General features: G+C 41.6%; 1 protein-coding gene across 10 annotated transcripts in view; it reads right to left on the reverse strand.

The window, feature by feature from the left end:
- The window catches only part of CDC42BPA (CDC42 binding protein kinase alpha), a 354,685-nt gene that overhangs the window by 100,379 nt on the left and 239,551 nt on the right, over nucleotides 1–14,755 (reverse strand). For all 10 annotated transcript variants that reach the window (XR_013276619.1, XR_013276620.1, XM_077485865.1 and 7 more), the window contains exon 12: nucleotides 7,218–7,351. Coding sequence is in view for 8 of the 10 variants with exons in the window: in XM_077485865.1 (XP_077341991.1) it covers nucleotides 7,218–7,351 (134 nt within the window). In the remaining 2 variants the exon portion in view is untranslated. The remainder of the gene's footprint in view (nucleotides 1–7,217; nucleotides 7,352–14,755) is intronic.

Below are 14,755 nucleotides of genomic sequence, written 5' to 3' on the forward strand. Positions count from 1 at the left end.
GTCACTTGTCACCACAGATGCAGCGCGTCACTTGTCACCACAGATGCAGCGCGTCACTTGTCACCACAGATGCAGCGCGTCACTTGTCACCACAGATGTAGCTTGTCACTTTGTCACCACAGAAGGAGCTAGTCCATGCTACTCTGTATTGGTGATTTGGTCGCCGCGCCATTTACAGAAGAACAGATCTTGCGGAGGCCGAAGAAAAAAAAAAAAGGCAGAGCCTGGGTGGCAATGAAAACGGCTGCCAATAGAAATGGAGCTGCTCCATTTCTATTGGCAGCCACTTTCATTGCCATCTCGGCTCTGCCTCTTGTTTCTTCCTCACGAGAGCTGGTCTTCTGTAAATAGGCTGCGGAAACAATTTACTAGTGCCGGCCCCTAAACTCTAGCGGCGGCTCTGGTGAAAAATCGGGAAAACTCCAATTTACCATGAAATTTCCCGGGACACGGCATGGACCGGGACGAGAGTCTAAATACTAGGAATGTCCCGGTAAATTCGAGACTGTTCGTAACTGTGGGCACCACACCAATGGTCTACCAATGGTGGTTATTTATTTAAAAAAAAAAAAAAAAAATCGGTAGACCTGAAGAAATCCATCACATTTTGGGGGGTTCAGACACTTCTCCTTCATCAGGACTTAAAAATGATTTGACCTCAATTCAAGACAGCGCTGGAAAAACTGCTGGTAATAGAACCTGATCATATACTTACAGCTATTATCATAATCCTATTAGTCCAGCCAAATCCCATATATCAGCTAAATTTGCATAATATAGAAGCCCAGACAAAGGGGGTAAAGTGCATCCGGAAAGCATTCATAGTGGTTCACTTTTTCCTAATTTTGTTATGTTACAGCCTTTTTTCAAAAATAGATTCAATTATTTTCCTCAAAATTCTACAAACAATACCCCATAATGACAACGTGAAAAAAGTTTGTTTGAAATCTTTGCAAATTTATAAAAATAATAAAAAAATAAAAAATAATCACATGTACATAAGTATTCACAGTCTTTGCCATGACACTCAAAATTGAGCTCAGATACATCCTGTTTCCACTGATCATCCTTGAGATATTTCTACAAGTTGATTGGAGTCCACCTGTTGGTTGGACATGATTTGGAAAGGCATACACCTGTCTATATAAGGTCCCAAAGTTATGTCAGAGCACAAACCAATCCATGAAGTTCAAGGAATTCTCTGTAGACCAAGACAGGATTGCATCGGGGCAAAGATCTGGGGAAGGGTACAGAAAAATGTTTACAGCATTGAAGGTCCCACTGATCACAGTGGCCTCCACCATCCGTAAATAGAAGTTTGGAACCAGCCAGGACTTTTCCTAGAGTGGTCCGCCTGGCCAAACTGAGCGATCGGGGGAGAAGGGCCTTAGTGAGGAAGGTGACCAAGAACCTGATGGTCATTCTGACAAAGCTCCAGCGTTTCTCTGTGGAGAGAGGAGAATCTTCCAGAAGAACAACCACCTCTGTAGCACTCCACCAATCAGGCCTGTATGGTAGTAGAGTAGGCAGACGGAAGCCACCTCTCAGTAAAAAGGCACATGACAGCCCGCCTGGAGTTTGCCAAAAGGCACCTGAAGAACTCTCAGACCATGAGAAACAAAATTCTCTGGACTGATGAAACATAGATTTAACTTTTGGGCCTGAATGGCAAGCTTCATGTCTGGAGGAAACCAAGCATCGCTCATCACCTGGCCAATACCATTCCAATAGGGAAGCATGGTGGTGACAGCATCATGCTGTGGGGATGTTTTTCAGCGGCAGGAACTGGGAGAATAGTCAGAATCGAGGGAAAGATAAAGAGACATCCTTGATGAAAACCAGCTCCAGAATGCTTTGGACCTCAGACTGGGGCAAAGATTCATATTGCAACAGCAAAATGACCCTAAGCACAGAGCCAAGATAAAGGAGTGGCTACAGGACAACTCTGTGAATCTCCTTGAGTAGCCCAGCAAGAGCCCAGACTTAAACCTGACTGAACATCTCTGGAGAGATCTGAAAAAAGGCTGTGCGCCAATGCTCCCTATCCAACCTGATGGAGCTTGAGAGGTCCTGCAAAGAAGAATGGGAGAAACTGCCCTAAAATAGGTGTGCCAAGCTTGCAGCATTATACTCAAAAAGACTTGAGTCTGTAATTGGTGCCAAAGGTGCTTCAACAAAGTATTGAGCAATGGCTGTGAATACTTATGTACTTATGTGTTTTTTTTCGTTTTTTATTTTTAATAAAATTGCAAAGATTTCAAACAAACTTCTTACACATTGTCATTATGGAGCATTGTTTGTAGAAGTTTGAGGAAAATAATGAATTTAATCCAGTTTGGAATAAGAATGTAACGTAACATAACAATGTGGATAAAGTGAAGTACTGTAACTACTATCCGTATAAATGCTTTGGCTTTTTATGTTCTAGTGAATATCTAAATAAATAAGGTTTTGGACCATTGGTGTGGTTCCCTGTCTGCTTCTAACTTGAAGATGACAGCTTGTTCATAGACTTCTTTTTTTTCCCATGATGGCATAGCCAGCTAAAACAAGCCCTTAAAGTGCTTGTAAACCCTTACATACACCCCAGTTTAGTTAATGGCCTCAGGCGATACACAGAGATGAATCATATCCTCCTACATAAGTTGTACTTGTCAATCTGCAGTCTTCTCTACATCCATTCAAAGTCCAACATTTAAAAGCTTGTCTGAGCTCTCAAAAAGAAAAAGAAGGCGGAGAGCTGAAGTTACACTCTGTAGTGCTCAGTGAGGAGAGCTCTGAGAGCATATTGGGAGGGGAGAGGAAGGGAAGGGAAGGGAAGGGAAGGGAAGGAAAGGAGACATTAGTAATGCCTGCCAGTGCCCCATTAGTAATGCCTGTCAGTGCCCCATCAGTAATGCCCGTCAGTAGCTCCTCATCAGTGCTGCCTATCCAGTGCCACCTATCAGTGCCCATCAGTGCCGCATATCAGTGCCCATCAGTACTGCCTATCAGTGCCCATCAGTTTTTATTTTTTTATGGTCTTTTTGACGGTCTTTTTTTCGTTTATAGTGCAAAAATTTAAAACCGCACAGGTGATCAAATACTACCAAAAGAAAGCTCTATTTGTGGGAAGAAAATGATAAAAATGTAGTTTGGGTATAGTATTGCATGACCGCGCAATTGTCATTCAAAGTTTTTTTAGATGGCCTGGGGAAGGGCTAGGCCCTATGCCTGGGAAGAACTAACACTCATTTTGTTCTGGTGAAAACTGTCACCAAGAAAGAAAAGGAGAGGGAATCCAAAATGTGTCCGCAGAGTAAAATAGGATAGAAAATCTTCCAGTAGGGACAATTGTACCAGAGGATAACTCCCCTCACTTTGAGAGATTTCATCACATTTCCTGTTGTGCCTCTGAGACAGGAAGCAAAAAGGAAAGTTCCCCAACGGTACACAGACAAGAAAAAATAACCTGGCAGGGGTTCAAATCCTTCTGTACTCTATCCAAAAACAATAAAGTTTTGGCTATACATACACATTATATTCCACATCAGGCAAAAACCATATAGATTCACTCTGCTTTCACCAAAATCCCATTATATACCTGGGTATTGCCTTAAAAACGTAGCATTAACATTATAGCCTGCATAAAGAGCAAAGTTGTGAGAGGGATGCATATGCTTCACCCACTACAGGCTGCCCACAAAAAAAAAACAAAAAAAAAAAACACAGAAGGGAGTGGAGACAAGACCAAGTCTATTATAGTGCAAACATAGTTTCACGCTGGATTACTGCACTGATTCGGAAGAAATTGTAAAACACCAAGCTTCAAGTAAGAATAAACATGGATCTTGTAGTTAGCATGGTTCTAGTTTCAATAAAGCCCTTAGCCATGTACTATATGCAAATAACTCAAATTTTAGAAAAAAATAACATTTGTGGGAAGACAATAACTGATTATGCTTCTTTCTTGCCAGAAAACATGCAGAATTTTGAATCTCAGATCCCATGTACAGTCACTCCTCTTCACCATTTTGTGGCAGAGCTCTAGATCAGGATTAAAAAAAAGCTTCAGTGATGCAGGGGTAGAGCTGACCATTGCACTGACAGAGGTTCTAATCCTAACCATCTCTGCCCAAGTAAACCAAAAGTTTAGGCTAAGTAGGACTTTTATTTAGAAAAATGTCGACATCAGCATCTCTTTTTTTTTTGGAAGAAAATTACTTAGAATCCCCAAACATATTTTCTGAAAGCATAGGCCCTGGCGAATAAAATGGCGGCTGTTGTATTTTTTTTTATATCCCATTATATTTGCATTTATCAAATGCAAATTTTCACAAAAACACACACTTGCTTTCCACTGGAAAAAAAAAATTAAAAGTCAGCAGCTACAAATACTTCAGCTGCTGACTTTTAAAATAAGAACACTACCTGTCCATGGCGCCCGCGATGTCCTTACCCGAAGCCGACCTGTCCTTAGTCTCCTGGGTGGAGGTGCCAGCATCTTCAGTAAGGGAATCAGGAAATGAAGCCTTGCGGCTTCACCGCCTGGTTCACTACTGGGCATGTGTGAGTCGCACGGCACATTCTGAGTGGTCCCTGCTGTCTTCTGGGACCTGTGTGTTTCCCAGAAGACAGTGGAGGGGCCGGACATGGCGTAGATTGTTGCGGATTAGACAGGTATCTGCTCTCCCCTCCCCCCTAAAAGGTGCCAAATGTGACACTGGAGGGGGGGAGGAATCCGGACTGTGGAAGTTCCATTTTTGGGGGGAACTCTGCTTAAAATAAATTTTAATGCACACAAACACAATATAATACCCATTTTTGGTCAAATATAAAAGATAGTAAAGTAAAGTAAATAGATATCAAACATGTCAAGATTTGATATTGCACATGCCTGTTAAATGGTGACAAACTAAACCTGTCCATAGGTGATGCTTTAAAAGCCTATGCAGATTTAAAGTTTATAAGTAATCATGAAATATTGCCCAAAAATTATAGCTCTCCCACCGACGATTGCAGTGATACCTCACATGTGTTGTGCAATCACCGCTTACATATGCATGCTGGACCTACACATGAGTTTGCAATTGTAAGAGGGGTTCTTTTACATTTTTAATTATTTTTATTTAGTTTATTTCCTTTTTTTTTTTGTTTACACTCTTAATTTTTTTTTGTTTAACTTTGTTGCTTTTCAAAGAGCAAAAACAAACTCCCCTGATAGCTTTGGGTAGGTGACAGGTACAATTTATGGAGACATCGGGTGTCAGATCGTGTTTGATCAGCTGCTTCCCTTGCTGTTAGTGGCGCCCCCCAAGCCCCCCCCCCTCCAGAAGTCACTACTTTGTAAAGCCATTATTTGCTGTTATTACAACTGAAAGTCTCTTGAGGTACTGGGATTTTTGCCCCTTCTTCCAAGGGAAAACTGCTCAAGCTCCTTCAAGTTAAATGGGTTGTGTTAATGTACTGGAACCTTAAAGTGGTTGTAAACCCTGTTACACCTTAGCCTATAATAAGGCTTACCTGTAGGTACAGTGAATATCTCCTAAACTTGCACTTTTTAGGAGATATTCACAGTATCCGCATGTGCCAATGTCATCAGCACATGCGCACTGAAGAAACGGCCCACTCGTGCCGTTTCTTCAGTAGCAATGCCCGGCAGCATAATCCCGGCTCCAGCCAATCACAGCACCAGAGCCTGCGAACCCTGAAATAACTCTGAGACATGTGGCCAGTCACAGCAGTGTGCGAGGACCACTGCAACAGCTTTGATCTAAGGTAAGCATTTCATAATGAGCTAGTATGCAATGCATTCTAGCTCATTATGCCTTTGTCTTGAAGTTTTTTTTTCTAGTTTACAACCACTTTAAAGTCATGCAACAGAGTATCAATTGGATCGAGGTCCAGGCCTTGACTAGCAATTCAAAGACATTTTCTTTTAAACCACTCTAGCAGAGGCGGCCGTCCATATGGGGATCAGCCCCCTAATCCATGTGCCCGGCCCCTAATTTACAGGTGCCGGACACATGGATTCCAATGGGAGTTTTTTTTTTTTTTTAGAAGCACGATTAGAGCCGGAGCCTGATTAGATGTCTGTATTTAGTGTCATTCTTTTTTCCTTCAATCCTGACCAGGTATCTAGTCCCTACCAATATAAAGAATGCCCATGATGCGGTCATGACCATGCCATACTGTGGGGATGCTGTTTTGCAGTTAACGTGCCTGCCAAAAGATGACCCTGTTGGCTTTATGGTATGGTAAGTGGAAAGTTATAAACAGGCGTTAGTGCCTTTTTTTCCCCCTACCCTAGTGATGTGATGGGAGGAGTTAGCACCCATTTAAATGCCATTGCCAGCTGTGGGCGGAGCCCAGATAGTCTAGAGTATGGAAACAGGACACCCCAGAGACGCAAAGATGTAATCTTGTACTGTAGATGAGCTGAAGAGTCCTGTGCAGGGTTGACATTCCAGGAGAAGTGGTGCAGATCATGTGAGGAAAGCTGTAGTCGCCTTGTCTACCCCCCCTGACCTTTTCTGCAGGTCTTGTAGCATTATGCATATGGCCTGAGAGGCCTGGACAGTGCCTTCTGAATGTAAGTTACAGTGAAACCTGTGGATAGATGCCATCAGGGAGGATGCCCAGCTGAGCAAAGCTATAAAAGGGACTGATAAACTAGCACATTGGTCCCCCTGACTCTCAGCTGCGGGTTCTGTGACTTGGTGATAGAAGCCTAGGGCAGTGAACGTCATATACAAGGGTAAGCTGTCCCAACTCTGTGGTGCTCCCAAGGAGAGGTATGGAGGAGATGATGTTTTAAGATGGTTTAACTGAGGATGTTTACTTGTGCTCTGCACTGAAACAACTGCTACAGAATATATAACCTTGCATGTGGTTTTCTGCACCAAAGATTCCGATAGTATGTCAATGTGATTTGTCACGGAAATTTATGTGAAGCTACAGTAAAGTGCTGAAAATGCATGTGTGAGGAAATTCCTTTATTCTGAATATTAAGGCCTCTGGCAGGGGATCTTGTCAGCGGGCCTCTGGCCAGGAGAAGGACACAATATGGCAGATGGTTTAACCCCAAACAGCTGGGTGGGTATCCTATCCAGGAAGAAGCGGGGACTGTACAATTTGGCACCAGCATCTGCCCAAGCGTAGCCCCCCTTACATCCATTTCAGAGAAACTGTAAAGCAATGCAATCCTCTATAAGAGTCATAAGGAGGTAGGTGGTCACCTTATTGAGCTCCTCCTTCTCCTGCTTCAGGACTTTCACTTGCTTCTCAAACACCTTAAGTTGTTTAGAAAAATCCTCCAAGTCCTGTCTTGCTCCTCCGCTCTTCTCCAGCTGCTGGTTAAGTTGTCCGGCTCCTGAAAGACAAAAATAGGACTCTTCATTATGAATGAAAAAGACACAAGGCCTTAAAGTGAACCTGTTAAGCATTTTGAAAGTCATTTTAACAATTGCTTCATCAGTCCACAATAGTAAAGAACCTTTCTCAGGAGAAATCCTTGACTATCCCATTGACGCATGAACTGGCTGGCCACAAACATGCAGCATCTTACTACTTGACGTGAAACCCATCCTGGTAATAAAGTTCCAATTGGATTATTAAACAAATGGTTACCATCAAGGAAGAATCTTCACTATTTTGGACTAATAAGAAAGTTGTTTATTAGCCCTGCTCAAAACTACTGTTCAGAACAGCATTTAGCCACCCTGTATTTCATACTGACATTGATTCTGACATTCTGCTGGCAAAAGTACGCTGCATCTGTGCCTCCCGGGCCCCCAAGCATGCCTGTTTTTTTAAGTTGTATGAGCCCTTAAGGGCTGCCATGCTTTACCCAAGTGACTTTTCTACTCTAAGCTCTGCATCTTTTCCTACATACTGTATATTCTTAAATAAAATGAAAAGTCCTGTCTTTGAGCAGGCTCCATAAGGTGTCTCCTATTGCCTTTCTTACATCCCTCTCTCCTCAAAATGCTATCTGTGTCCCCACAAAGATATTTTTTTTCCCATTGCTCTGTTGCCCGTTAACTGACTGGAGCTTTTGCCCTTCCCAGTATACAAAAAAAAAATGTTAATTGCAATCCATGTAGCCATTGGATGGTGTTTTCGTCCTTGGTTTTTTGTCTAACACAATACATGAACAGCAATAATTTTTGGCATGGGGGTTCTAACCCTTCCACGGGAAATTTAAAACTAAAAACTTTGGCTGCAGTTAGACTTTTAGGTGGGCTAATATAGTAAAGATTTGCTATAGGGAAAATCTAGAATGAAAATAGTTAGTGGCGTGCTGAAGCCTTATCCGGCTGGGTATTCCAAGTTCCCTTCTTATGCCCCGTACACACGTTCCGATTATCAGACCACAAAAGTCGCTTTCGGACAGATCGTTCGATAATCTGATTGTTAGTACGCAGCTTCCGACAGCCGATCACGACAGTCCGTCCAACCAAATCCGAAGGGACAAACAGGAAAACTTTGGTCGGATGACAGCCCATAGTACGACAATCGTGTAGTCAGTACAGTATGCGTCCGATAAAAGTCATTAGACAAACACCACGCATGATCGGAAACACGAAAATAAACCAGAAGGACACACAGGTCACACGTATTTGACATCATTTAAAATACGTAGCTACGCACGACGGAAGATTTTTCCAGAATCGTACGTCAAAAGTCTTACACACATTTTGCACTGTTGTATTCAATCTTAGTTGTATACAACAAAATGTGAACGATCTGTCTTACGATAATCGGAACTTGTGTACGGGGCATTTGTCTCAGGCAGCTCTTTTCAAGTATAACTAAAGACAAACATTTTTTTCCCCTGATAGCGTGGAGCGGGATTAGAACAGCTCTCATGTTTTATTGCTGTTTTTGGCCCAGTTACAGAGATTCACCCTCTCCATTTGTTCTAGCAACCATTTCCACCCAAAGTGTAAGAAAATCCTAAAATTTTAATCACAAAAAAAATAAAAAATAGATAAATCTTCCAATGGTGACACAAGTTCAGGTGACTACTAAGATTTCCCCCACATTGGAGGGATTTTCTCTGATTTCTAGTTGTGGCTATGGGACAGGAAGTGAAGATAAATCTCCTCAATGGGACACAGATAGCAAAAAAACTAACAGGTGTTATAACCTTCCTTTACTCTATTCAAAATAAAAACCTTGCGATCAGTTTTACTTTAAGATCTGATGAGCTTGAAAGAGGGTCCTAGGGATGACAGTAGTGTTAAAACAAAGTTGTATTTATCATTTGGTTTTATTTATCATAATGGTAAAGATGATAGCAAACATGTTTCAGGGGCTGCACTGATCCTCCTTCATTAGGGCTAGAACATAATACCATAATACCATATGGTATACACAGACCAAATACCATAAAAAACATTATACACAGGTTTATCAGGTTTTGACAGAAAGTTTACGTTTGTTAACTTATTGCACTGCAGGAATCAAAATTCACTCATTTTGAAATAGGAGACGCATATTTTAAAGTTTATATTTTTATACTTTAAATTTTACAGTAATGTATGATGTAAAGCATGAAAAAAGTTTTACAATCACTTAAAAGTACACCAATGTAATAAAAGATCTTTTGGAGTTACCAATACTAAAATGTTTATAACCCAAACTCTGGCTTCTTTAAAGGCTCTTAAAGTGATTGTAAAGTTTCGCTTTAAAAAATAAATAAAAATAACAAACATGTTATACTTACCTCCTATGTGAAGTGGTTTTGCACAGAACAGCCTGGATCCTCCTCTTCTCGGGTCAGTCTTCGCTGCTCCTGACTCCTCCCCCCTGACGAGTGCCCCCATAGACTAGAAGCATGCTATGGGGGCACCCGAGCCGAGCTGCAGCCCTGTGTGTCCATTCAAAACACGCAGCTGCCATTCGGCCCCACCCCAATCAGAAGGTGAGTCCCGAGGTAATCGTGGCCATCGCTGGATAGAGAGGAGGCTTGGGGTAAGTGTTGGGGAGTTTTGGGGTTTGCTGGGGGGCCTACTACACACATAAGGTTTTTTATCTTAATGTATAGAATGCATTAAGATGAAAAAAAACGTTTGCTTTTACAACTCCTTTAATTTAGTCTTTCGATAAATGAAGAGAACCCATACCAACGTGTCATAAGTTGGGTACTTTTAAAAAATCACAACCTCTGTTCATAGCAACCAGTTACATGTACTAAATGTTACTAATATACTAATTACATTTTAGCAGCTGTTGTTGTTGTATGCCCCCATTCCCCACTCTGTTTCTGTACCCCCAAACTTTTTTGTTTGTTTGTTTTTTTTAAGAAAATTAAATGGTTAAGCAAAAAGGTTTTAGAAATTATATATATATATATATATATATATATATATATATATATATATATATATATATATATATATATATTTAAATGTATTTTAATCCTGTTTTTTGCCTGCCATGGAAAATGTACCAAAATGCAAAAACAAAACCAGTATCATCAAGATCTTAAAGTGTATCTAAAGGAAAATGTAATATATTTCAGTTTACCAGTTCTTTGATGTGGTTACGATATAAGTTTTCTTTGCTTTACTTTTACCAGGTGATTCTGGTAATAACATATACTATATTGTCAAAAGTACTGGTACGCTTGCCTTTACACACACATGAACTTTAATGACATCCCAGTCTTAGCCCCTGTACACACGGTCGGAGATTTCCACAACCGAATCCATCGGATTTTGTCCGTCGGATCTTGTCCGAAACTGTTGCATACACACGGTCGGACTAAGTTGTCGAAAAATCCGATCATTCAGAACGTGATGACGTAATTTCATTACGATGGGACTACATTCAGGCTAGTAGCCAATAGCTTTGATGTAGGAATTTGATCTGAGCATGCGTGGCACTTAGTCCGATCAAAATTCTCTACACATGATCGGAGTATGTCCGATCGAACCAGTTGGTCGGGAAATATTTCCAACATGTTGGAAAATTGGGTCCGACGGATATTCCGACGGAATCAGTCCGATGCATACCACACACAGTCGGATTATCCGACAACACGGTCCGATAGGACACATTCCAACGGATTCTCCGACCGTGTGTACAAGGGCTTAGTCCGTAGTGTTCAATATTGATCCTTTGCAGCTATAACAGCTTCAACTATTTTAGGAAGGCTGTCCACAAGGTTTAGGAGTGTGTCTATGGGAATGTTTGACCATTCTTCCAGAAGAGCACTTGTGAGGCCAGGCACTGATGTTGGACCAGAAGGTCTGGCTTGCAGTCTCCTCTATAATTTATCCCAAAGGTGCTCTATCGGGTTGAGGTAAGGACTCTGTGCAGGCCATTTAAGTTCCTCCACCCCAAACTCGCTCATCCATGTCTTTATGGACCTCGCTTTTTGCACTGGTCTGCACAGAGTCCTTACCTCAACCCGATAGAATACCTTTGGGATGAATTAGAGCAGAGACTGCGAGCCAGGCCTTCTGGTCCAACATGAGTGCCTGACCTCACAAATGCACTTCTGGAAGAATGGTCAAACATTCCCATAGACACACTCCTAAACCTTGTGGCAGCCTTCCCAGAAGAGCTGAAGCTGTTATAGCTGCAAAGGGTGGGCCAGCTCAATATTGAACCCTACGGACTAAGACTGGGATGCCATTAAAGTTCATGTGGGTGTAAAGGCAGGCGTCACAATACTTTTGGTAATATAGTGTCATCCTGTCCTAGGGGACTGTTACTGTCAGGATCATCAGGTAAAAAAAAAAAAAAAGAGACGGAACACCTTCCCTGTCCCATAACATAAGGGAGCAGTTTTCTGTAGCCTACAGAGATAACAGGAAACCAGGTAAAAGTACTCATTGGAAGTTATCAGCTCATGAGTTTTAAAGCAGAATCAACATTTTTTTCCCTTTGTTTTGCATTTATCAAAAAAGATATAGCAGAACATTTTTAAATGGGCAAAAACGAGAAGTTCTAAGTTAAGGTTTTTATACACTTTAAATAAAAGCAAGAAAATGAAAGATATGTTGTAGGTAATAAATCAGAAGAACGTGGATTGGGGCTTTAAATAATTCCAGAGGGTCTACAAAAATGAAAGTGCATCTGGCATTTGGATTATTTGTCAAGAGTCAAATATTCCGCAATTTTACCGGTAGCGGGCTGTTATCGTTTTTTTACACTACATAACTTGTGGGTGTCTGGTGTTTAGACTGACACATTCCAGACGGGATCTGCAGCTTGCGGAGGAGGAAGGGCATGCAGGTGTGTGTGTTTATATACAAGATTACGTGCTAAAATTAGGACCATATGCCTGTTCTATCCAGGGATAACAAAAGTAAAACAATCGCCCCTTGAAAACAGGATAAAACTGAACCTTTTCCCCGTTTGCTTTGGTCAGGAAAAGTCAATTCCTTTGTAAAATAAATCAAAGATTGGACCGGTATTCAGAGCTCCCCCTTCCTAACATTCTGGGATTCAGTGATGCCGTTGGCTATTTGGGTATCAGCTCCGATATCTCATAACTTGCACATGTTCCCCTCCTTTACAGCCTCTTTCTGCAGCCAGGGCTTGTGTATGAAAGGCTAATGAAAAGAAGGTTTCCTTTTGATGCCCTTCGCCAATAAGTTCTAGCTATTTCCAAGTATATAAATGTTGTCAAGCTAACATGCAATACTGAAAAAGGAACCCATAGTAAAAAGTTAAACAAAACAACAACTAAACTGCACTACACAAACTAAACAAGCACAACGCCCCAGTTACACCCTGATAAAAGGAGGCCAGTCATAAGCAAAACACTGCCACTGATCTCCTACATTTTTAAAAATGTGCATTTCCTAGCTGTCATGATTAAACTTAAAGTGGTTGTAAACCCCATTCACAAAATCGGACCTGGACATATATCTGTAGTGTTTACTTATCTCTCTCCAAAGCTCTGAGTGCTGTGTCTTTCTGCTGCTCCATTCCTCTGATCAGCATGATAACATCTGACAAGTTCTCTAACGCAAGATAAAAGCAGCTGGAAATTTGTGTTGGGGAGGGAGCTAAGAGGAAGATTAGTAGAGAGCTTGTCTATTCATACCGCAGCTCTGCAAGTTTCTTCAATCCTCTGCCTATGTGAAGGGGGGTGTGTGCCTTTCCTCCAATCAGCTCACACACAGTGTATGCCCAGATTCCCCTCCCACTGCTGAAACAGGAAGAAATATTTTTGACATGATGTTCACTTTCTAAAGAATGTAGAAAGGGAAAGTGCAGATTTACATGTAAAACTTCTGTATGGAGATTTGTTTCAACCCTGTGTATCATCTGAGACTATGTATGAGGGTTTATATCCTTTTTAAGTTAAACCTGATCTCCAGGCACAAAAACGTTTATCAAAATATATTCTCCAATAAATTTACAGGATATAAATCTACTTTGCGTGCATTGCAAACACAATTACTGTACCACTTTGCTTTGTAAAAGTACTGGTGACATCATCAGTGCTGCACATAGCATGTGCATATAGAGCAGAGTCGTGGGAGAGTCCCAGCAGCTCCATCCACTACGAATCAAATGAATGGGCTGCCAACAAACAAAAATGGAGAAAAATATATATATAAGACGTAACATTTTTCTGATGCAGCACACCACATATGGTAGTTGTACTGTGCCTTACAGCATGCTACATTGCAGGTGCATTGAGATGCCCATAAGAATAAATGGCACATCCTCACACCAATCTACATAACAAGTGTTACCATGCCTTGCGATAACCCACACACCACAACAGTGTGAATGAGCCCTTAGGGTTTATATCAACAAGCAAATCGGTAGTAAATAGGCTTGCAGGTAATAGCAGACCTGCTTTCTCAATCTTAACAACCTCTTGTTTCCTCCCTGGAGACGGTGCAGCGTGCCATAGACAGGGTTTGGCCCGCCACTATTGTCTGCTAATAAACTTCTAGTAAAAGATGAAGCTAGGAGCTCTCTCCAAACCCATCTAACCTCCTAAACAGCAGTGATGGAATCCAGGGACTGTAAAACGGCTGGACGCATACGAATCAGGAACAGCGGAGAGTAGAACATATGATTACTGCTGATATGGAAAACTTGGGAGCTGGCAGCGGTTCAAGCACACTGGAGCCCAGCCTAGGAGTCTAATCATTCTCAAATGTGACAAGAAAGTATTGGTAGTGCTCTCCCCAACATCCTGAAATCACACAATCATGCGTGCATCCCCCAGGAATGAACAGCTTTATGGAGAAAAGTCCCTGCAAACCTCTGCCTCTGATTCTGAACTGTGATCCCAGGCTGAACCTTTTTTTGATTGAATTTACTACCCCAAACAAATCAAATGTCTGCTAATCTATAGTTCCATGTGTGCACTTATAGCAACACTTTGCTTTGCCAAGGTTTTCAGAAACCGCTGCCAAGTATGAACTATTTTTATTAAAGCTAAACTCCAGATATAAAGTACACACTGTATATTAATGCAGCTCTGTAATGATTGATACAGCATTAAATTAAGTTTTGTAAGTACAGTGTAACTAATTATGGTTTAGGCCTCTCACAGTACCTGTGCAGCAGAGCTGGACTGTGAGATGAAGAATCAGTGCAATGAGCCAATCAATTCATGTTCTAACCTGACATGAAGCATGCTGAGAAGAGAAGAGAGCAGAGTGACAGAGAGATAAGCACATAATAGTGAAAGTAAAAGCAGTACAGTGAAGTGAAAGGCAGGAGTGGGTCTAGGACGACCTGCGCTCCAGTGGCGGCTGGCCCACCACACCGGCCAATCTGGTCGCTTCGC

Source organism: Lithobates pipiens, unplaced genomic scaffold, assembly GCF_037356315.1.
Source record: "Lithobates pipiens isolate NorthernLeopardFrog02 unplaced genomic scaffold, aLitPip1_a1.2 Scaffold_18, whole genome shotgun sequence".
Classification (NCBI taxonomy): domain Eukaryota; kingdom Metazoa; phylum Chordata; class Amphibia; order Anura; family Ranidae; genus Lithobates; species Lithobates pipiens.